The 24,172-nt window shown below is 32.6% G+C and overlaps 5 protein-coding genes and 1 long non-coding RNA gene across 7 annotated transcripts; all 6 read right to left on the bottom strand.

Annotated features, from left to right (window-relative positions):
- Positions 1-1,027: 1,027 nt before the first annotated feature.
- On the bottom strand, positions 1,028-1,808 carry LOC11426310 (STS14 protein). Its single transcript, XM_003611819.4, has one exon. It carries the CDS (start codon positions 1,744-1,746, stop codon positions 1,189-1,191), a length of 558 nt encoding a protein of 185 aa, XP_003611867.1. The 5' UTR covers positions 1,747-1,808; the 3' UTR covers positions 1,028-1,188.
- A 5,571-nt stretch (positions 1,809-7,379) lies between these two features.
- Positions 7,380-10,362, bottom strand: LOC11413489 (uncharacterized). 2 transcript variants are annotated; one of them, XM_024783755.2, is made up of 2 exons: positions 9,803-10,362; positions 7,380-8,050 (listed from the first exon to the last, which is right to left on the bottom strand). In XM_024783755.2, the coding sequence occupies exons 1-2, from the start codon at positions 10,217-10,219 to the stop codon at positions 7,961-7,963; spliced, it is 507 nt and encodes a 168-aa protein (XP_024639523.1). In that variant the 5' UTR covers positions 10,220-10,362; the 3' UTR covers positions 7,380-7,960. The 2 variants fall into 2 exon arrangements, with proteins under 2 accessions (XP_024639523.1, XP_039689998.1); XM_039834064.1 differs by having other exon boundaries at positions 7,380-8,265; positions 9,803-10,361.
- On the bottom strand, positions 7,565-7,876 carry LOC25494543 (STS14 protein). Its single transcript, XM_013598059.2, has one exon. The coding sequence runs from the start codon at positions 7,874-7,876 to the stop codon at positions 7,565-7,567; it is 312 nt and encodes a 103-aa protein (XP_013453513.1).
- A 3,017-nt stretch (positions 10,363-13,379) lies between the features above and the next one.
- Positions 13,380-15,337, bottom strand: LOC112421953 (uncharacterized). The gene is made up of 4 exons (XM_024784179.1): positions 15,008-15,337; positions 14,516-14,789; positions 14,226-14,346; positions 13,380-14,133 (listed from the first exon to the last, which is right to left on the bottom strand). The coding sequence occupies exons 1-4, from the start codon at positions 15,335-15,337 to the stop codon at positions 13,380-13,382; spliced, it is 1,479 nt and encodes a 492-aa protein (XP_024639947.1).
- A 1,168-nt stretch (positions 15,338-16,505) lies between these two features.
- On the bottom strand, positions 16,506-18,047 carry LOC112421768 (uncharacterized). The gene is made up of 2 exons (XR_003011996.2): positions 17,901-18,047; positions 16,506-16,602 (listed from the first exon to the last, which is right to left on the bottom strand). It is a non-coding gene; the product is annotated as an uncharacterized lncRNA (long non-coding RNA).
- A 3,899-nt stretch (positions 18,048-21,946) lies between these two features.
- LOC11411962 (uncharacterized) lies at positions 21,947-22,644 on the bottom strand. The gene has a single exon (XM_003611815.4). The coding sequence runs from the start codon at positions 22,593-22,595 to the stop codon at positions 22,110-22,112; it is 486 nt and encodes a 161-aa protein (XP_003611863.1). The 5' UTR covers positions 22,596-22,644; the 3' UTR covers positions 21,947-22,109.
- Between the last annotated feature and the right edge of the window lie 1,528 nt (positions 22,645-24,172).

Below are 24,172 nucleotides of genomic sequence, written 5' to 3'. Positions count from 1 at the left end.
AGTGTAGGATTTGCTAGAACACACCCACTTATTTTTTAGAATGAGTATTTTAGCAAATGAATAACTAAAAAATGGTTAAATACACCCTAAGGTGTAGCTTTGCTAAAACACTCCCACATAAAAATTAATGGGTGTGTTCTAGCAAACCCTATATATATATCATTTTGTAATAAGAACAAGGGGTTGGTTTCTTGATTTCTGAAACTCTAACACCCCCGCCGCGTAGCATATGGGTTCACGAGTGGATAAATTGATAGATTTCAACCACCCTTTACATTCCTGCAATTTAATATTAATGTTCTTGCTTTATTTTCCTCTTTCTTTTGCAATTAGTATTTCTTTTCATCTTCCTTCTCTTTCTTCTTCTTTTTAATATGCTCACTTCAGCATTTTTCGATCATGTTGTCATGAGACAACTTGTTATTAAAAGATGTTGGATGCAATTTTGACATTAATGTTCTTAAAGAATGTATGAAGTGATGTCATAAGTCGCGAGACATGAACACTTCCCTTTAAAAATACATTTATGATCATTGATGGATAATGTAGTTTACATTACCAAAAATCGATGTAAACAGCAAGTCAAACATTATAAACTATTCATAACTTTAGATTATTCCTATAAACTTCTGCAGAGTATTAAAAGGATAGTACAAGATTTGATCTGTAAACTTATTTTATTTGCAAAAAGTCGTCGAAAAGATCCATCTAAATAACAATATTCATAGTAAAAGACAAAGTTAAACTAATCAAGCAGAGAACTTGCCCTTGCTCAAATGACGACAATGTACATGTTTAATTTACTAAGGATAAAAATTTATTATAAATGTATTAATTTTCTAAAATTGATTTTACTAAAAAATGAGTTGAACTTCAAATCACTCATTATATTTAGATACACATTTACATAAAATGAGTTAACAATAAATTTTAGTCTAAAAATCATGTTTATAATAAAAAATTACAAATCATCAAGTTAGAATAAATTTTAAAGACAAAATCGAATCAACTTAAGACGGAACAAACATTTCGAAAAATCAATTTTAATTCAAGAAAACATAGAACCAAACATAGGCATATTGATCTCTGTAGCACAGGTTACATTAAACTTACATAATTTAATTGAAGAAAAAAGTAACATTACTTGAAATACATCATGTTATTCATATCATCATACATTATCATCAGTCAAAATGGACTCTCTCCAATAACATTACCAGGTGGATCATAGAAACAAATAGTCAAACTAGCTTCCTTCTTACCAGTACAAGTAGCTTGTGAACACCCAAGTTGTGCTGATTTCTTCCACACAACCTGTGTATAAACACCACATTCATGATTCACCACACAAGTATTATTCACATGAATGTAAAACTCTTTCTCCTTCACCCACTCCTCCACCGCTTTGCTTGGTGTAACAGCCGCGGCGGAACCAGCCCAAAGCTGGTTACCGCCGTACTTGCTAGCTGTTAAGTTTGCAAAATCGCAAGCCATTTTGTTCCTTTGGTAACGGACTAGTAAGCTTGTGTCTTTTGCTAGCTTCTCGCTCCATTGAAGTGGCTCAACACCTACTTCAGCTCTTGCTTTGTTGTGTGATTCTAAGAACTCTTTAGCTGCTGGTGTAAGAGGTGGCGGTGCTGTTGGCTCCGGAGTGGTGGCTGCTGGTCTTGCAGCGGTGGACGAGACAAGGAGCAGGGATAGAGTTGCTAGGGAGAAGAAGAGAGGAAAATAATGTAACATTTTCATGTGAGCTTATCGGTTGAGAAAATAACAATAATATTAAGGATGTGACAAAGTTTGAAGTCACGGATGGGACCATATTTATATTTATATAGACTTTGGTCCAATGGGGTAAAGTTGATTTACTAAGCTGTCCTTGATTGTGAAATTTCAGTAAAAGACATTCTGATACAGACTTTGGGAGCTTGGAAATTTTGACATGGAGTGCAAGCTGTATTGCAATTTGTGGAGTTTGTCATGTATGCTATTGAGATCTCTGTAGTGTTGACTAGTCACCGATTTTGGCTAATTGGATGTGCATGTACACGTAATTAGTCTTAAACCATTTACTAAACATAGAATAATGATCGATTAAGACTTCTAGATAGTTTTTCTTGAAAGGTATGTTGCCAAGCTATGCTTTTCTATTCATCACAAGAGGTATGAAATACAAGGATGGTTTCCACTTTCCAAGATATGTGCTAACATTTGGCAACTAAGTACTTACAAATAATATAAATGATTATCAATAAGAACAAATGATATTGCAATGATTACTAATAACAAATTATTTTTTAAAATATTGCTTCTTTACCGCTAATACTTGTGATCAATATTACTTAAAAAAAAATTAATTAATTGTACCTACATTTTAACCTCCACGTACACATTTATAATAAGTGTCCACTTTTTCTTTAACACGCCTTTTAACCCTTTAATTATAAAGAAAATTTGCGTTGTGGAAGTGTGTACAAGGTGGTATGCTACCTATGGGTGTCAACCTATCACCACTAAAAAAAATGGTTATCTTAGCATGTGTCATTATGTCTTAAGAGCATAAATATCAGTTATTTTTTAGAGTGTCTTTGCAAATATTTATTACACTGTGTCAGAATATTACCTCTATTTCACTTTGTCCAGCAAGTGTCGTGGTTCTACACGGTCATTGTTTCTTTTCTACTATTTTCATGTAAAAAATAATATAAAATTAGAATATAGTTTATAAACTATAAATTTGAGGTGTTTTATGTGTTGTTAGGTGGGACTCAATTTAGAGTTTTAGATAAGTGATATGAATATTTGAAAAATGTAGTTGGCTGCTTTAAATAATTAATAATATAATTTTCAAGACATAATTTCTACATTGAATTTTTTTAAAATGTGTCCTATACATGTTAGCATTTTAAAAAAAAAAAAAAAATGTGATCAATAATGACTAAATATTGCTCCTTTATGCCCCTTGTAGATGGAGGAAGGTTCAACAACTCCAATCTTAGAGGTGAGAAATTGATGCGGGTTCCGCGAAAGTGGCTTAGTGAGCAAGAGAAAGTGACTATATTAGACTTTCTCTAGTGAGCAAATGTTCTAGTTGATAAACGTAAGAGACATGAGAGATTTGAAATTCCTCCATAGCAACGAAGCCTCAACCAAAGTGATAATCATCAATTGACAAATGTTTGATGCTTATGTGAAAGACATGATTGCCGCAATGATATTGAAATGGGGTTGAGGAACAACAAAAGACCGTGGTGTACCATTATTCATGAAGGCTATAAATTCATTAGACATAGCCTACTTCCATCCGCTATGATGGAGAGCAAGAGCATGAGTAACATATGTTCTATAGATGGTGGCAAGAGATATTTGGTGACTGAAAAAATATTTTTTGGTTTGCAAATTTTGGCATTTCCGCAAGTGGTCATGAAATGAGTATCAATGAAGGGTGTCGAGAGAGATGCATCTATATTTGATGTGATGTACAAACTTATGAAGTTAGCTCTGGTTTTGTCGGTGACAACTGTAATCATTGAACGTGTTTCTTCAACTATAAAATATACGATGAGTCAACTATGTAACAATATTGGTGATCGGTGGCCGGAATAGTTAATAATAATGTTATTTCAGCTCATTTTTTACAAATTGATGTTATACTATTTTCTTTATAAATTTAGTTTTTTTTGTTGACAAGTTCTTTATAAATTTAATTGTTACAACTATTTTTAGTATTACTTTTAAGTAAATAAAATTTAGTTCTTAGGTCAATAAATTTAGTCTCGCTAATAATTTATTTCTAAATCCGTCCTTAGTGGTATACGATTCGTTTGGTGCGTAGGATAAGGAGGCATTATATGATAAAATTATCATATCCTACTTAAATCTCTTATTTGGTGCACTAATAAGATATGATAAAATAATCCTATTCATCTTTCATTATTCTAATCCTTTATTTTAGTTGGGTTACAAATAGGATAGCATAAACACGTGCTTACCCTCTTCGATTCCCTTGACTCCCACTCTTTGTGATTTAATCCCACTTCTCTCCATATTCTCTGCTGCAAGTTGCAGTGGTGTTGCTTTCTGCATAATATTGATATCGTGTCCTTTATGTGTGTTTTTTATTAATAAATTTGCATTTGCTTCCGAATGAAAATGTTTGAGGCTTTCTCAATTTATATATTTTATATATTGATTTTGCCATGGATGATTATGTTGGTGGTGTTTACGTGCCTGTCACTGAATTTTGCTTAGTATTGATTTTGCCATGGATGAATATATATATATGTAATTTAATTTAAGAAAGGGTTAATAGTATTTTATCCCCTATAATATATGTCATTTTCGAGTTTTATCCATGTACTTTTTTGTTTTGTTTTCATCATTGTAATTTTTTTCTTTCACAATACCCTTAATAGGTTATTCAAAAACCAAAATCATATTACTATCATGTGTGCACCAAACAGGTGATAGGATAAATGTTATCATGTCACTATCATATTCTATCCTTATCCATTTCTTTATCCTATCATATGTCTATCTTATCATGTGCGTCAAACGGACTCATAAGACTTGGTGTGCCCTATAGGACGTGGTTCCAAAGACATGCATATCATCTTTTGGTTGTTTGCGGTCCATTGTTTCGGTTAATTAATAATATTTATATAAGAAAAAGTTTATATATTTATACTTTAAAAAAATTATATATTTAGACATAATATTAAACCAAATACATTAAATTTTGTTAGCTCAATTCTTTCTTATAAATAAGACCCTAGTTAGTAGTATATCTTGCTTTTATATGGCAACTTCTTAAAGAAGTGTGGGATCGATCCAATTAAAGAGGTTGAAGCACTATTACTCCATTTTGATTCTTGATATAAATGCAAGCACATGGGTTCTGAAAAATAAATTCAAAAGCTGCATGTTATCCATTTTTAGAATAAAATCATAAAGCAACTTCATCCTTGTTTTTCCATTGTTTGCAAATTAGACACGGCTCATAGTCGCAAGCTTCCAAGACCTTTGATGCATGCAGCTCCAGCTCCATAATTACGAACAATTACCTAAATGGAAATTAACATAGAGTAGGTAGAGAAATAAAGATGAAACAGAATAACCAAATTACAAAAGAAGAAAATAGCTTGAACTGACCAACAATTTGTGGGATAGCACTTGGATGACATTGGTGATATTGGTCAATCACAATATCACAATGCTTGTGAAAAAAGAGAAAAAAAATTAGTCTATGCTTGAGAGAAGGATCGCATGCGGCCAGTGGTGAAGCTAGATAATAATTTAGGCAAGGGCCAACTTTAAAAAAATAATTAAAACCAACCTATTAAATTTAAGGATAAAATATATCTTTAGTCCTATAAATTATAATTTTTTAGGTTTGGTCCTTACTAGAAAAAATTATTCAATTTTTATCTTGAATTTTAAAAATTTACAAAAAAAAAAAAGTGTTTTTAGTCTTGGATTAAATTTCTATAACAAAAAATTAACCAATACATGAAAATTAACCATTACATGAAAATAAACTAATTGCAGCAATAAATGATAAAAATTGACAATATCTATTTAACAAAGTTGGACAAAATCTGTTTCAAGAAACCAATTTTATCCATAAACGATTGTTTACAAAATAGATTAATAATGCCTTTTCCAATGTACACAAATAGGTTATGTTTAATTATGACTGTTGTCTTGATAATTTTTTACTTTCTTATTTATGTTAGTTTTCGGCAACAAAACTTGTTTAGGATAGCTCTATGTTGTATATAAATACATACCAACAAATTCAAGAATAATATTTTTTTTTTGAGGTAGCCAAGGCTACCCCTTCACAATGAAAGGATACGCCCCTGATCGTCGTCGTTGTTGAGTTGTGATTTGTGAGTGATGAATTACGCATCTTAGAATTGAGAAACACAACGAACGCATACACCAGAGAAGCGCCACCACCAAAACGAAGGCCACTTGTTGGTTTGATGAAATCTCCCCAAATTGTTGCTGCTCTTAACAAACAAATAATAAGGTGTGCCTTCTAGGATTTATATATTTTTCAATTTAACCACCTCGTGTGTGAATTAGGGTTTTAACGGCGCAGTCTGGATCCAATGCAAACAATCATCCGATCCAAAAATTTAAATACTTCCATTTTGGGTTGATTTTCGTGACTTAAAAATAAAATAAAAATATAAAAACTAATTTGATCCAATTTTACGCAATTTAGTTAGGAACGATTTTTTAATATCCAAATTAAAATTATGTGAAAAAAATCTATTCAAATGAATATTATAATGATAGGGTGAAATCATAAATTTGATGCAAAACGTAACAAATAATATACTAAAAACTAAAAGGAATGAAAATAATTGATTATATTTGACACATTTGATATTATAAAAAAATATATTTAATTTAACTAATAATATTATTAAAAAGGTAAAAACCAACAAATAATAAATGCAATATACTATACTAATATACAAAAAGATAAGGGTGTTGTATATGTTGCTGGTTCGGTTTGAAAATGAAATCTAAAATCGGATTCGAGCGGTTGTTGCAAAAGCACGTTTAAATACTTTTAATAAATTTTAATTTTGTAGAATTTTCAGGTTTTTGAATTGATTTGCATGTTTAGTTTGAATCAGTTTAGTTGTGAACACCTCTATTGTAAATTATGTATAGGTCGCACATGGGTGAGTTTCTCTTCTAAATATATGATTTATTTATGTTACATTGTTAGTTTGGAATTCCATATCTTCTATTGAGCCTATTGTGTATTTTCTGGGAGAAATTATTCTCAGTACCTCACCCTCTCATACACCTTTCGTTTGAGCTGTCAAAACATGTTACCAGAACTATTTAGAAGTGCGCTAACGAGTTTCGTAGTTTACATGTCAAAAAATCTAAACTATTCCTAACTCTAGACTATTCCTCTAAACTTCTGCATAATATTAAAAAGATAATACAATATCGGATCTGTACACTTATTTTATTTGCAAAAAGTCGTCCGAAAGATTCAACTCAATAACAATCATATTAAGATATAAAGTTTAAATTAATTAAATAGAGAAATCTTCTTTCAAAATATCAGAGAAATCTTGTGCAATGCACATCGATAATCATGCTTACATGAACCATTTCATATTCTTAGTGCCTTGCTTGACATTGATGAAATGACAATGTGCATATTTGATTATGCGGTGATCAAAATTGATTTTGAGTAAATTTTTTTTTTTTTTTTTACTTGAAAGTGAGTTGAACTAAAATGACTCATTATGTTTGAATACATATTTAGGTCGAAGTGAGTTCAACAATAAATTTTAATCTAAAAATCATGTTCAGACTCAAACACTACAAATCACCAATAATATAAATTTGAGACCAAAGCAATTTTATTTAAGATTCATCAAACATTTCACACTAGAATCCAAACATAGGCACATATTGATCTCTCTAGCATAGTTTACATTACACTTACATAATCTAATTCAAGAACCTAACTAACATAACATTACTTGAAATACATCATATTATTCATATCATCATACATAAACACCAATCAAAATGGACTCTCTCCAATGACTCTACGAGGTGCAGGTGGATCATAGAAACAAATAGTCAAACCAGCTTCCTTCTTATCAGTACAAGTAGCCTGTGAACACCCAAGTTGTACTGATTTCTTCCACACAACCTGCCTATAAGCATGACAGAACTCATGATTCACACAAGTATCATTCACATGAATGTAAAGCTCTTTCTTCCTCACCCACAACTTCACTACTGAGCTCGGCATTATGGCCTCCCCAATACTCACCCAAAGCTGGTTACCGCCGTATTTACTAGCTGTTAGGTTGGCGAGACCACAAGCCATTTTGTTCCTTTGGTAACGGACTAGTAAGCTTGTGTCTTTTGCTAGATTCTCACTCCATTGAAGTGGCTCAACACCTACTTCAGCTCATGCTTTGTTGTGAGATTCTAAGAACTCTTTGGCTGCTGGTGGAAGAGATGGTGGTGCTGGCTGAGACAACGAGCAGGGATAGAGTTGCTAGGGAAAAGAGAGGAAAATAATGTAACATTTTCATGTTGAAAAAGTAACAATAATTTTAAGGATGTGACAAAGTTGAAGTCACGGATGGGACCATATTTATATAGCTTAGTAAAAATGATTTACCAAGCTGTACTTGATTGTGAAATTTCACTATTTCACTAAAGGGTTAATATGTCTTTACCCCTGTAATTTGGGCGAGTTCTGATTTACCCCTGTAAAAAAAATAAATTAGATTTCAACCCTGTAAAATAAGATTATTTGATTTTAGCCCTTGACCCATATGATTGTGCAGAATTGCTGACGTGGCGAGCTGACTATGCATTTCTGATTATGTTCTTACGTCAATTTATTTCTGAATCCGCCCTTGGTGGTATGACTTATAAGACTTGGTTGTCGAATTCTTGTGTGACTCGTGTGGCCTATAGGACGTGGTTCCAAAGGGATGCATAGCATCTTTTGGTTGTTTCCTGTCCATTGTTACGGTCCATGTCTCTAAGTTCTAACTCTCTAGTCTAGACCAAAAGTGGGATATGAGTCCAATGAAAAGGTTGGATTTATGTGCAAAAAATATAATGCGTTGATCCAGAAAAATGCGAGGACTAAAAAATTGTGTAACATTTAATTACATATGTTTTGCAATTTTTTTCCGTCAAGTAATTTAATAGTTGACGTTCATACATTTTAAATATGGAAGAGTGGGGAATTCGTGACCTAATACTTAACCCTTATATAATATTATTTTTGTAGTTATCAAATGAACCGTGTTTACATGACCATTTTGTTCTTTTTTTTTAGTACTTACTATAATGAAAAATTGCTTTCAAAAATTTATTTTATTCTTCAGAAGTAAAAGTTTATAATGACCGAATAATCATCAACTAAACTATGTGTCTTACTATATTATTTTATTCCCTAGACCACATATCAATGTCGCAAAAAAATATGTATCACTATAAGAATATCTTAAAAAAACTCATTAGCATTAGCATTCTTACATTAACAAAACCTATATAGAATATTCATTGTTGGAGATTTGCAAGTAGGTGTGTGAAATATGTGCAGCCGCGACTCCATGAGTGCACACACAATTAATCACAATTCAACCTTAAATCGATATTTTAAAAAATTGAAAAAATTATATTGAAATCTAGACCTTCAATCAAGTGCGGCTCATTCATTGCAGTCACACTATAAATACATCCGAATTCTTTGCAAATGGAGAACTACTTTCGTTTCACTTTGGAAGGAGCGAAATGCACAAGAGGTATCAATATCTTGGATAGCATTTGGGTAATATTGGTCAATCACAATGTCACGCTTGTGAAAAAAAAGAGAAACACAAGCATTGTGATTGGCCAATGGTACCCAAATGCTATTTCAATATCATGAGTTGAATAATTATAACTTCTTTATGTAAAATGAAGCGAAATGCAACCAATCAAACACAAGGAGGACAAAGATTTAGGTGTTAGATAATAAATTATTTGGTTTACGTTATTGGTATGATGATATGAACATTAAGAACCCAGGGCAGAATTAACACCAATCAATTTACAGCAGAAACGTGAAGCAGGGAACCAATTTGGTTCTTTCTTCTCCAGATCATAAAAATTTAATAAATAAATTCAAAGATCCCACTAGGTGAACTAAATTAGTTAAATCATACAAGAAATTAAAATTAAAAGAAGACCAAAAACGAAAATGTTAATATTAACATACAAAATGTAGCTTTTAACACTATTAACTTACATTGGAAAGTGCAGAATTAACTTTAACAACGAGATCACATAGAAGTTGAAGAGACAATGGATAATTAGAATGCGAGAGAGGAACAATGAAGTAGATTCGACCCGGTAAAAGCTCGTCCTCATCGGGAACCCGTGGCATACACTCCCCTATGCACATTGATTCTGCATTTGAGATATAACAATCATTGTTATCACTATTCTCCGAAACAACAAGACTTGCAAGAACTGGTTTCTTGTATTCCTTGATAGCACCATTGGAAATGTTCATGACCATGATCGACGACGGTCTTCTAAAAGATTCTGATGAACATGTTGCAGCAAAATCAACCCTACCATTTTCACTAGCATCTCTTGTTGATGATGATGTTGTTGATTTCTTTGTTGTTTTCACATTGTGACATGATGCACACACGCCCATTGTAGATTCTCTAAGAGTCAGAGATATCTAAAACTTTTTACTATTTCTATTTTTTTGATTGGTTTTGATGTTTCGTGATTCCTTCCACTACTTATCCTACTTTTTATATTATTGTTTTTTTGTGACAGATTGTCATTTTTAATATATAAAAATTGGTGAAGTATGGATCTATAGTGTGAAGATGAAGATGATGCTAAAATACATTTGATAATGTGAAATGTCACATAACTTTATATATTTTGACTTTGACCTATGCGTGAGCGTGCATTTGAGGAAAAAGACAATCAAAAGCGACTACACAAGAGAATAATATTGATTGATAGGATATTGATGATGATAAAGAAACGGCCATTATCAAATGTATTCGATTTTCGGTACAATACAAGTGAATGTTTGACAAATCAAAATAAATGGACTAATAAAGGCTATTTGATTTTCGGTACAATAATAAAGGCTAATTTAATTCTATTTAAATGCGATCCATATGTATTTTGTTTGATTTTTTTAGTGAATATCACTACTAAAAAACAAATATTAGTGAGGGAAATTTTGTGAGGGAAAACGTGAAATCTCTCTAATTCCGTCACTAAATTTTGCGATCATGGAATTTGTGAGGAATTTTCTTTTTTCCGTCACTAATTTCCCTCGCTAATTTTGTTTTTTCTAGTAGTGTATACTCCTTCCGTTTTAAAATACATTCGCAATTTTGCAATGTGTCTATTAGAATGACTTACTTTGATCATATTTTTTAACTATTGGTTTTTGGTTTATTGGTGGGTTGGTGATGTCCCTTTTCGAGTTCGATTTTTCCGTTTGTTTGATTTATCAGAAAATAAATTGTTAATTGTGTCGCAAATGTTTGATTTGGGGTGGGATGAGCGAGGGGAGGCATGAAATTGGAGAAGGAGGTTATGGGTGTGAGAGGAGGAGATGTTAGAGGAGTGTATAACTTTATTGCTAACATAATGTTGCAGGTTGATACTATCGATGTATGGAAATGAATCCCTAATCCAGCAGCGGGGTATACAGTTAGAGGGGCTTACTATACTCTCACTTGTGGGGTGCCCTCTAATCATAGTGCTCCTTTGATCTCCGCAAATCTAAATTTCCAACTAGTAAGGTTTCGATATTTGTGTGGCGGATATTTTAGAATAGATTGCCAACTAAGGCAAATTTATTTCAATGGGGGATCATTCCACATGAGGCGCAGATGTGTGTTGGTGGGTGTGGGATGCAGAAAACAGATGTTCATTTGTTCTTAAATTGCGGCATTTTTGGTCAGGTTTGGCATCTGTTTCGTAATTGGTTGGATGTTTATACAACGTATCCTTTAACCATTGTGGATCATTTTCTTCAGTTTGGTACGTCTTCAGGACATGCAAAATCGTGGTGCTCTTTCGTCGTGTCTTTGATATGTTTTGCGAGTTCGTGGGTTATCAGGAATGAAAGAAATGATAGACTTTTTTTAGGCAAAGAGAACACCCCTGGTCAGCTTTTGGAGAGCATTAAACGTCTTTCCTTTTGGTGCATAAGGCAAAGTTTGATGTTTTCTTTTATCAGTTTCATGAATGGTGTCAGAACCCTTTGTTATGTTGGGGTGACGGCTAATTGTTGTTATTTTTGTTGAACCTTTGTTGTAAATTTTTGTCTATCCTTTCTCGCACACCTTGTGTTGTGGGGATAGTCTGCATGTATTAATATATTCCATTTTGATTTCTTAAAAAAAATATTAGTATGTAAGGTGTTGTTTGACTTGTCTCGATAAATATATTCAAAATATTAAATTTTTTTTAATTTTTTTAGTTTAGATAATTAAATATATCAACGATCAAAGTTGTGCATTGACATTTATGAAGTGGTTGAATGCGACATGTATTTTGAAACAGAGTGAATACATGAAATGAAAAATTTCGCAATATTAAATTTAATTTGATGAAAGTAAAAAAAAAAATTAGTTATTGAGAAAAATAAATATGGATAAGTTAGTTGAGACCTCTTTTTACTTTGTTTAGTTCTTAGAGAAAATATATTTAACTATCATAAATGAGTTTTTTTCCTCTCCATAACTAGTAGAAATATGAAGACTAAAACATATCCACTTGTTTGATAATGAGTTTTATCTTATTATGAAACTATCAATCATCTAATCTAATCTAAATAATTATAAAAGAGAGATTTGTTAACGATAATAAAAAGGGTTAAATATGTTTTTGATCCCTATAAATATGTCAACTTTTCGTTTTAGTCCCTTTAAAATTTTCCTTCAACTTTTAGTCCCTATAAAATTTTCAATCACTACTTTTGGTCCCTATTTTTAATTTAATTTTTGTATTTTTTAATGAAATTGTGCAGAAATGTGTCAAATATTCTAAAAACAATTCCTAAAAAAAATTAGATTTTTTTAACAAAACACAAATTAAATATGAATTTTTAACCATAAACAATATAAAAATTCATATTAAATTCATGTTTTGTTAAAAAATTCTTAATTTTTTTTGGAGTCATTCTTATAATATTTTGAATTTTTCTGGAAAATTTTATTAAATAATATGAATTCTACATATGAGTTTACTTTAAAAGAGGGACCAAAAGTGAAGATTGAAAATTTTATAGGGACTAAAAGTTGAAGGAAAATTTTAGAAGGACTAAAACGAAAAGTTGACATATTTATAGGGACCAAAAACATATTTAACCCTAATAAAAATTGTGAAAACAAAACTCAAAATATATTCAATTAATTTCTTTAAATTTAGCCATCTCGTAAAAAAAATAAAAATAGATAGGCTTGCCACTGAAAATAAGTACTACCTCCGTCCCTGAATATAAGAGTCTTTTGTCAAAATTGCGGAGATTAAGAAAGTTGGTTGTAGTATTAAATTTGTATATAATTACTATTGTTTTTACAATTTTATCCTTAAGAGAGAGAGTAAATTTATGTTTTCAATATAATATTTATTCTTTTTTTTTTGAACAATAAAAAATGGGATATATATTAACCACCAAAAGCAGCTCCTATAGCATAAGGCGTACCAAAAGAGCTACTCTACAAACACAAAGTCATACAAACAAACAAAAACCATCACGCGATGCCCAAGCATTGGAAGGAACTTGAGAACCACCTATCTGAACCAAACCTAAAAACAACCTTTTTGACTTTCAATCAGGCTAAAGACATATATTTAACTTTCTCTAACAACTTGGGAATAGAAGTTACAACATTATTGAAAAGCCTGTTATTACGTTCGTTCCATAAAACCCAAACGCACAAGAGCCAAATAAGTTGAAGAAAGTCTCTAGTAGCTTTGCCTCCACCTGTCAAGTTCACAAACTGAAGAAAATGGTCTAGAAGAACATTGGTATCAACACCTATGATACCTAGCCAATGACGCACCAGAGGCCATAAAGGTGAAAAGGTATCACAAGTTAGAAACAAATGTTGTACCGTTTCACTCATGCCACAATCTGAAACACACAGAGAAGCTTCTGAGTCAAGCACCCTTCTTTGAACCAAATTAACCTTAGTAGGCAATCTATCACGAAGCAACCTCCACGCAAATAAGAAAACCTTCAACGACACCTGGTTATGCCAAATCAAAGATGTTGCAGGATCCCTAAGGGGAACGTCATTTGTGGTCAGCAAGCGATATGAACCGCGAACAGTGTAACCCTCAGTGGGGTCTGGCAACCACACCCACTTGTCTGAAACAGAATCTAGCAGAGAAACATCAATCAATAAAGCCCTACACTCCTCTAACTCCTCCTTCTCCCAAGACCACAACCTCCTCTTCCACTTCCACGCCTCCCCACCCCGCTCAACTCCAAGAGAAAACAGACATGCCACTGTAATGGATTTACTCTCAGAAAGATCGAACAACCTAGGAAACCGCTCACAAAAAGAAACCAATCCTAACCACCTATCATACCAAAAAAAAGTGTCTAAACCATCCCCCAACTTCTTGGACACACACTCCCCAAACCAGCCTCCACCGTCCCTAATCCTCCCTACCTCCCTCCACCAAGAAGAACAACTCTGGCCCCCAACCTCCCACCTACTTCGCCATAACGGGCGACTAAGACTCGATACCAAAAGCCACTCCTATCAACTAGCATCCTCCAACACCACTTACCTAACAAAGGCAAATTAAATTCTTTCAACTGTCTCACCCCCAAACCTCCAAACTCCCTATGAAGGCACACATCATGCCAACCTATCCAAGATATTTTCCTATGGTCCTCCCCCCCCCCAAAAAAAAAAAAAAAAACTCAAACGCCGAGAACTTCCCCCGATAGGCATACCTAAGTACAAAAACGGCACCTTGCCCACTTTGCAACCTAAAACAGACGCCGCCTCACTTAACCAAGAGGAAGCAATATTCACACCCACCAAGCTACTCTTATGAAATTTCACCTTCAAATCGGACATAGCCTCAAAAATAACAAGTGCAGCCCTAAGAGCACGAACATTTGCCCAATTTTTAGTTCCCAGCAACAAAATGTCATCAGCAAATTGAAGATGTGATACCACAACCGGATTAACCACCCCAAAACTATACCCAGTGAACAATTGAGCCTGAACCAAAGATTTCATCAGAACAGAGGGTCACCTTGCCGCAATCCCCTTTGAAACGGGAACTCGTCTGTCGGACTCCCATTCACCAATACTGAAACTGTTGCTGTACTTACACACTCTTTAATCCACTTTCTCCACAGAGCTGAAAAAGACATACGACCCATAATAGAATCCAAATAACCCCAATCGACTTAATCATAGGCCTTTTCAAAATCCACCTTAAACAACAAAAGATCTTTCTTCAATTTCCTAGCCTCATCCACCGCCTCATTAGCTATAAGAATACCATCAAGAATATGTCTGTTTTTAACAAACGCAGACTGAGCATCCGAAATAACGGACCCAATAACCACACGCAAACGATTGGCTAATAATTTGGCTAAAATTTTGTAAAGACTTCCCACCAAAGAAATAGGACGAAAATCATTAAGGCGTTGAGGGTTGTCAACCTTAGGAATGAGGGCTATGAAAGTAGAATTAATACTTTTAGATAATTTCTTACACCGGATATATAAAATGATTGGTGTAAACGGAACAAAGTTGAACATAATCTTTTACAACTTCTAGGATTTCTAAGATTACAAAAGTTGAAAACTAAAATCCTAAGTGTTTATGCACTATTTGATTTGGCAGAGTAATGACACATTTAAAATAGCAGAGTCTTGTTAATCTTCTTCATGGTCTTCTGCTCCTTATATAGGCAGGGATTTGAGAGACGTTGGAGAAGAGTGCCAACACATAAAGAGTCGTTGAGAAGTTTCAAATCAAGGACGTTGAGCCATTGCCAGATATGTATAATTTCGTTGGATAGTCATTCAAAAATCATTTGCTGAAACATGAAGTATATGTTCATTCTTATTGCCCTTAAGGTTCTTTATATGTTTCTACACGTGGTCAGAAGAAGACAAAATTATGCTCATATCCTTTAATGTGGACAACTACAAAAGACGATAAAGTTGACGTGGAGTCTAAGTCCCTCAGGTGCTTCTGAAGTTTGAAGATCTTCCAAGTCTGAAGGTGTCTTATGTGTCCTGCTAGGTCTTCTGAGTCTGATGATCTCCACAGAGCCTGATGATCTGTTCAGCTTTTGAGAGACATCCTTTATGATGTTGTTTTGTGATTGATCATGCTCATCTGTCAATTGAAACTTGTCTTTCGCTACTCATCTTATATGATGGAGTTCGATGTGAAAACCTATAAAGTTGATTTGGTAGAATACATGTGTTATGTGCTCTTCATTCTTTTGAGTTTTCAAATAGTCTTGCAAATTTTTACTATAAGTATAAGACACTTCAATGCCAGCATTTTCGGCAAACTTTCAAGGATTTAATTTAAACTCAACATCATGATGATACCGCATAATTAGGAAGAGTGTAATGTAACGTAGATGAAATTAAAACTAAATAAAATTGTGTATTTTTTGAATTGATTTCGTGTACTTGTACAACTTTATTCAAATTTATTCAACTTTATTCAATATGCAACTTTATTCAAATTTATTCAAAGTACCAAAATGCACAACAAATCCAAAAACATCAAAAAAAAAAGACATTATTACAAGTCATTACATTTAATCATCTCCCTTTTCAATTGAGTTGTCCTCGATAGTTCCTGGGGAATCTACTTTTGGTTGTGGACCAAATAACACATCCTTCCACTCCTTCTCAGCTTGTTGAAATTGTACACTTGCACCTTCGCATTGTTTTTTTTTTTTATCCTTCGTATTCGATGTCGTGCCATGTCACGATGGTTTTTGCTTTCTTATTCTCGCCCTCCTTTTTCAATTGGGCATCACCCTGTTTCTCAGAAATATCTATACAATGTAAAAATCAATGGTCAAACCTACTTTAATCCTAAAAATTCTACCACAATTTGACAATTTTTAAAGTGTAACATTCAATCATTAACAATTTCAAACATCTAACAATTTCTAGCAATTTCTAACAATTTCTACCACAGTTCAATCAATTCTACTCTAATAAACAATTTATACTCTAATCAACTTCTAACAATTAAATAAAAAACTAACATCCAAATCAAATCATAAAGACTTAAATATGTGAAATTTATCCAAAAAATCTAACAATTCAATAAAAAAAAGTCAATGCAATAGGATAATAAACACTTATTTGATCTTGGGGTTGTGATTGACGCTGATTGGCTTAAGCTTGGAGAAAATTGCAACAATGAAGATCAAAATTGCAACAATGGAGTTTTGAAAATTCATATGATATTGTTCTGTTTTTATAACAAAACCCAACATGATTTAACTCGCGTTGAAATCAACCAATGTATCGAACGTGACTTAAGTCACGCTGATTATACACCTACGCGAGTTAAGTCATACATAAATATTTTAGAAAGTTTTTTCATGAGGGAGCAATTCTTGTTGGGAGAAGAGCAATTTTCTTTCGACAGATAGGTTTGCATATGAGCATTTATGCCATTTGCTTAGCAATTAGGCCTACACATGCGACACTTAGGCCCCTTTGTTGTCATTTAGGGTCTACTTATATAACTTTCTGCGTATTTGTATTCAATAAATGACTGCAACTTGCTCCTCACATGAAATATATTGTCTTTATAAGAACAACAAAAAACATAAAATTGAGATAGATATACATTCTTTTATGCTTCATTACTGCTTAGTTATCCTAAATAATCAATTTTGTTTTATTCTTAAATTCTACATAAGGTTAAGAATTAAAAGAAGCTTTACTCACAAACCAAATCAAACTTACAGCATGGTCAAACACCTTAAGATCATTCATTGAAATTAAAAATCAAAAACAAAACTTCGAGTTCCCCTTAAAAAAAACCTAGAGATATCATTCGACAAAAATTTGACCCATATCCAACAAATGTAAATACAAGCATTTCACCAAACATGCGACTTGCATCTTACTTCAAGCTGAAAAATCATGCATCAAGAAACTAAAATGGTGAAGCCAACATGCACCCATACAAAACCAATAGCATGACAAATTGACAATCCTATTGAATATATACTTTTTCACTTAATTTCTTAGATACAAATTTTGAAAAGCAACAAGGAACGATAAGCGCTTCATTATTGAAACACACATGCTCGACTATAATCTTAAAGTTTACCTTTTTCCACTCATTGACATGTATAATCAAAATAATAGATCTCGTGTCGGGGGCGCAGCAAAAACTTGAACATGAAGAAGATGAAAATGAAGTGTATTGATCAATACATAAATCCTAAACTATATAAACAAAGAAATAGCAATTGTTTCGAAATTATAAAGTCAGTTATCTAAAATAATACTTCGATATTGATTTAGGTTCAATCCAAACTATATAAAAAATAAAGGTAGATGTTCAAGTATCTTGAAGTTGGTTGGATACAAATACTCATACAAAAAAAAAATCATTCAAATTTTAATTTTAGTTTTTAAATAAATTAATACAAAAATATATCATGGGTAATACATTCACAAAAAATAAACACAAATGAAACACTTGAAGTTAGATTGGATCATTGGGTTTATTTTATTTTTTTGTTTGAAGATGCAAAAAGAAGCTTTTATTAATTAATAAATTAAAATGCATTATACAACACAAGCTATGTGTTGATGCTAAATACTCCCTCCATTCCAAATTACATGTCTTTAGTTATATATAACTTTGACCATTAATATCTTTAGTTATATATAATAAAAAATTATAAAAATTTGATATTTTGAAAATATTCATCGAGACAAATCAAACAATATTTTACATGGTAACATTTATATTTATATATTAGTTAAAAAATATAGTTAAATAAGTTATGTGAATAGTGCACATTACAAAATTGCGACAATATCAAAGTCCGCAAATGATCAATCCCCCGACAACGCCTCAAACAACAAAAGAATCATGAAACTTCAAACAAAATGAAGGATTATAAATAATCATTACTATCAATTTAATGTCTCTTAAAACAAACCACGATCAAACCTCCAACAACAAAAAGAGAGAAATCCAATATAGATATTGGGTTTATTGAATTGACACATAAAACTCCCTAATCTTATTCTAATTTCTTTGCTCCAGTCATTGTAACAGTCCCTAATTTTATTTGAAAAGACACAAGAAAACTAGTAGTATTAATGAAAAACCATGCAAGACATGGTTTTTTACCATGATACCTTGTTCCTTTTCCTTTGGCAATTATTTTTGTCTTTTCAAAATATTAATTGTAACACCCCCTACTTTTACTCGCGACATACATGTTAGTGGAATTTAAGTTTGATTTGGCATCCTTTGTAGTCTAGTCACTTAACAATCATCCGTAATCACATCACAACAGCTGTACAACTCAAAGGTGATCCATACACAAACCATGTCATATTAATTAGTATCAACCTAATAGAAGCAAGCATAGTGGAATATATAGTACAATTAGTATCAACTTAATTGGTAACAAAGTGCTCTAATCTGAATAATGTATTAGTAATTTTATAGATGTTAGTGTACAGTAATTTTTAGCATAAACTTGTAAAGACTCCAATAAATCCCTCAAGAAAAAAGAGACTCCAAATTCAATCAAGCTAAATTAAAAAAATGGTTTGAAGGCACATTGATGAGTAGTAATATCATACCAAATTTACCAAACATTCTGACCTCTTTCTCATTCCACTTGGCCAAAAGCAAAATGACATACCAAAAAAAACCATTAATCATATTGGAAAGTGATATAGTACATGAATTGGTGGGTGGTCACATTTGCCATATCATATGTCTTGTCATGAACAACAAACAACAAGTAGCTATTCACAGCTCAATCTCAACAGTATAATAATATTTCGTAGTTGCATGTTTTCAATATGCCATGCCTTACTCTTTCTCCAACAAGTAACCTTCACCTTAATAATATTAATACATAGTATTTTTAATCAATTCTAAAACCCTCTTTGCCTAAAACTGCAAAAAAAATCAAGTGGATCTGTTTGAGTCTTGCTGGCAAAGACTATACACAATCTGGTTAATTTCAATCGATGTGATGTGTGGAGGACCCATATATACTTACATACATTACATACACACAATATTCGTTACTCAGACATTACAAGCCAAAAATTGAACTGATTCGTTTGTACATTATAATTATTATAATTACCGTACCATCACAAACTTGTTACATTACAGCTGTAAACAATTCCTTCACACCACACATAAAACTTACCAACCCTGCCCATTCTTTACTAGTTTTGTTGTGTTTGTGTCCTCCAATGCCAACCCTATAATTTCAATGCCAAATAGAGCACCATGCCTACATTCATCTCTCACATTTTGATTCACGTTTTACATAAGAAATTATGTCTTTATTTACCTTCACAACCTTACATTTCCTTTCATTTTGTCCTCTTTCATATAACACTCCTCTAATTGTCCACATTTTTAATGGTACGAGCCTAACTAAATTGTTGTATTTGTTATTATGATCATAATTGTTATGTAGTATAAAATAGTATAGCTTCCTCTGTCAAACATGCATTATTTGGACTTAATGGAAAGGTAGAAAACAGGAAAAATAAGTAAATAACGTTTTTGCTGGTCTAAGTACACAAATTCAGATCAAGTAATGTGAAAATTGTTTTAAGTGTGTGTTTCTTTCAATACTTCATATCCTTCTATAGAGGTCACATTTATTGGGTTTGTACCTCTTCTTTTGCTAGACCTAACCCTAATTTGAGTAAATGCATTATGCCATCAGGTATTAGTTTTCTCATGATCGGTAATAATTAGGTGAGACACGGAAGATGGATACACAACTCATTATGTTCGAGATTCTTCTAGTTGTCCCGACTTCATGGGGAGATTCGTGATTGTAGGTGGTCTTACTCTTTTGACCGCATTCGTTCGATAAGATTGGTCTTTAATTACTCTAGGATTCCTAATCGGTTTTCCTATGAAGAGACATACTTAAGCTAACAATCATATTATATGGTCTAAGCTTTTAGTACCGAACACAATCCCGAGTGTCAACCCTAAAAGGAAAAAACACTTCTAAATCCAATCGAGTAAACACTTCCATCAGGTACAAACACGACTTCTTGGAGTCGATCCTAAAAGGCAAAGACTCTCTAACCAATCAAGTAAACTAATATTAGATACGAGACAAAATCCAAACATCAAATCTAAAATGTGAATGCACTATAATTCATATTTAAATTTAATTGTCTCAGTTCGTCTCTTTGACCTTTATGTACCATTAGGAAATACACGTGGATAAGGATGAGGTAATTTTCATGAAGCCATTATATTACACTATAGGCTTTGCTTGTTAGCATTGATCTATCAGCTTATCTTCTACTACACACGTTTGTCGCAATCTAAGCAGTCATTTTCGTACATTATAATATAGAACATATATTTTCTATCAGCTTATCCTATTGCACAAAGCTATCATATAATTACAAGTTACTACACGACAATTACCGTTACTTTCATTAGTAAATAAACTATACTATTACGATATGCTTGCATGATCTGTTAATGTTGGACTCTTATGCTATTTTTTCCGGTCAATTAATCCAATGTACAACTAATAATAATAATAATGAATAAATCATGTTACACGCAATGCAAACTCAATTGTTGAGTTAAATAACGCGGAAAAGATTTTAAGAAAGCTATTTATTGTTCAAATTATGGAAAGCTAGTTAAATAACTTTCTTAAAAATAGGTTCAAATTATGGAAAGCTTGTTAAATAACTTTCTTAAAAATAGCTATTTAAAGTTCAAATTATGGAAGCTAATATAAGAGTTATTAAGAAAGCTAGTTGTCTCTTACGCGGAAAGGATTTTAGGAAAGCTATTGAGATTAGAAATTTAATGTCAAAACATTAATAATTTGATGGTTGTGATTGATTAACATTCTAAAATATAATGATTATAAATTAAATTTCAAAAAGAATAGTAGTCCAATCAATTTCAAATGAAATGATATACCTTTTTTTATTACATTTCAAATAATATACTTTGAGGTCAAAAACTAAAATGTAAGAATCTAGACACTTAAATCAAATGATAAGTTATTTTACAGGTTTCGAATTGAAATAGAGTGTATCTAGTTACCGTTACCATCGTTTAATAGATTAAGCTATGTAGTTGTGTGCAAAATGCATCGATTAAAAAGAAAAAAGTTTAATAAAGAGACAGTTTAACGGAATATCCAAATTCCAATTACGACTTGGTCCAACTCCAATCAAAAGAATCTAAATCTACATCAAAAAATTTCTTTTCAAGAAAAAAAAAATATCTACAAGAAAAAAAAATCACCATGAACCATTTTTTCCGAAACTACCCCTACTCCGGTATAGAACTCAACAACGCCGTAAACTTCTCAACACCAGCACTACCACCTCTAGCACTTCTTCCTCTTCTTGATCTCTGCACAGTCCCACCGGTAGCCGGAGAAACTCTTTTTGAGTCAGACTCAACGGAGAACAGAATCTGTTTCCGGCGACAACCGCATTTATCACCGCTCTTCATCAACGCAGAACTCGCTTTCACAGCCAATGCAGCCATTTCTTGAGCTTGTAAAGGTTGCCGTAACCAGCTCAAAGGAAGTGCGAAGTAAAGCTGTCCTGGTTGTAAAGTTTGGTTTTCGTCGACGGCGGTGACGACGTCGTCGAAATCCATTTCATCTGCGTTGCAGATGAAAGAAGAAGGATATTGTTGAAGAAGGTAAGAAACTTTGACTGGTGAAGTGAATTCTTGTAACCGTCCGTCTTGTAAAATGAGTTTCGCGGTTGCGACACGAGTTGAATCGGAGGAGCTACAATTTCCCATGGTGAAAAAAATGGAAGAGTGGTTAAATTAGGTGATGAAAAGAACGTGAGGAAGAGAATATATATAGGAAAGTTTTTGGAATTGAATTTGTACACTTTTGCCACGTTGGATTAGCGGGAATGGCTTTCCAGGCTGTAAGTTGTTGTTGACAGGTTGTATTATTTGTTAGACCCTATTTTCGAGATTGTGTACTAGTGTATATTTACGGTTATTGCCACTAGGTTTTGGACCACTCCCATATGAAAAGGTTCAAGTAGTTGAATCTTGAATGGACCGACTTGGTTGGCCGAACTGATGAATATGTTGGGCAACACTTCATCTTCGCGAAGATGAAGTGTTCATTTTCATCTTCGTGAAGATGAAGTAGTGTTTATTAGTTATGAAAACTTAAGTCGGTGTTTGATTGAGTAAGAATGAAGGTTTTTTGGATAGAAAATGTGTAGCATCAGTGGCATGATGCGCTGGATCCTTGCCTTGTGTGCGCCAATGAATTGGAGGAACATTAAAATTCTAGAAGGTGTAGAGATGCATGCCTTTGGAAAGGTCGTTCCAAACGAATTGAGCATTATGTCTTATCCAAAGAAGAAGAAAAATCCTATATGATTTGAACATTTTGAGTGTAGTTTCGTTTCAACTTGAGTTGTTTAATACAATTAAGTATTTTCTTTTTATAAAAAAAATGTCTTTTTAATTTGATGCCAAATTTGGCAAAATCGCAATGTGAGACTATAAAGTATATAGTTTGTGCAAAAATCACAGGGGCTAACAGTAATTAAGTCAATGTCATTGTCATTCCAAATATTCATTATGAAGGGTTTTATACCTCATCTGATTTAAGTTAAAAATTAAGAAATTAAAGATTCTTGAATGACTAAAGAGTAAATATTAAACTAACATCTTACTTTTAAAATTCAAACATGAATTGTATCATTTATAAATCTATTATTAGGGGAAAACATGAAGTGGTGGATGGCACAAGCAAATCACGTGAAGGGTGTTTTACCGTGTTGACTGTTGTTGATAATGATACCTAAACCTTGTAGCGTAGCAATTCAATGAGCAAAGCTGGATCTTGTTGTGTTGTTGTGGTGGTTCTAAATTAAGAGTGGAATGTAAAGTTGAATGTAATAAAGTAGGATGTTAAAGTTTGTAACATTTAGGAATTTTAGTAAGGACTATTGTCATCACGGGCCACAAATTCACCCAATAGGAGTAATGTGTGATTCAATTCTGAAGATTTACATGACATACTGGAAATCACATTTGCCAGTACATATTTTTTTCCCACGAGATGTAAATGAAACTGCCCCAATTCTAAATTCAAAGGACAATCTCCTTGGTTCATTATGGTGTGGTCCTTGTGAAATGTGAATTCTCCTTTTCCTTAGCCTTTTTTTTTGGTACATGTTTTTTTGGCTATTAGTATATGTTAGAGAAAAAGTTGTCATGTTAGATTTAACCTATATGAAATCCTAAATCATTAAAATATATTAGTGGACTAAATATATGAATAATACTCCTATTTGTTTTTTGATTAGCACGCCATTGTGTATGAAAGTGGATGAATATTCTTTATC

This window comes from Medicago truncatula, chromosome 5 (genome assembly GCF_003473485.1).
Source record: "Medicago truncatula cultivar Jemalong A17 chromosome 5, MtrunA17r5.0-ANR, whole genome shotgun sequence".
Lineage (NCBI taxonomy): Eukaryota > Viridiplantae > Streptophyta > Magnoliopsida > Fabales > Fabaceae > Medicago > Medicago truncatula.
The sequence above is the reverse complement of the archived record's forward strand: the minus strand, read 5'-3'. Positions and strand labels throughout refer to the sequence as shown.

Excerpts from the sequence above, each read along its gene's own strand:
- LOC11413489 (XM_024783755.2), bottom strand. The coding sequence starts at position 10,219 with ATGGGCGTGTGTGCATCATGTCACAATGTGAAAACAACAAAGAAATCA. Across the intron at positions 8,051-9,802 it reads TTAATTCTGCACTTTCCAAT|CAACTCTATCCCTGCTCGTT; the intron begins GTAAGTTAATAG and ends TCTTTTCCCTAG.
- LOC112421953 (XM_024784179.1), bottom strand. The coding sequence starts at position 15,337 with ATGTTCAACTTTGTTCCGTTTACACCAATCATTTTATATATCCGGTGT. Across the intron at positions 14,347-14,515 it reads GGTGCCGTTTTTGTACTTAG|GTAAGTGGTGTTGGAGGATG; the intron begins GTATGCCTATCG and ends TGCCTTTGTTAG. Across the intron at positions 14,134-14,225 it reads GTTCTTCTTGGTGGAGGGAG|GTGGTTAGGATTGGTTTCTT; the intron begins GTAGGGAGGATT and ends TTGGTATGATAG.
- LOC25494543 (XM_013598059.2), bottom strand. The coding sequence starts at position 7,876 with ATGGCTTGTGGTCTCGCCAACCTAACAGCTAGTAAATACGGCGGTAAC.
- LOC11426310 (XM_003611819.4), bottom strand. The coding sequence starts at position 1,746 with ATGAAAATGTTACATTATTTTCCTCTCTTCTTCTCCCTAGCAACTCTA.
- LOC11411962 (XM_003611815.4), bottom strand. The coding sequence starts at position 22,595 with ATGGGAAATTGTAGCTCCTCCGATTCAACTCGTGTCGCAACCGCGAAA.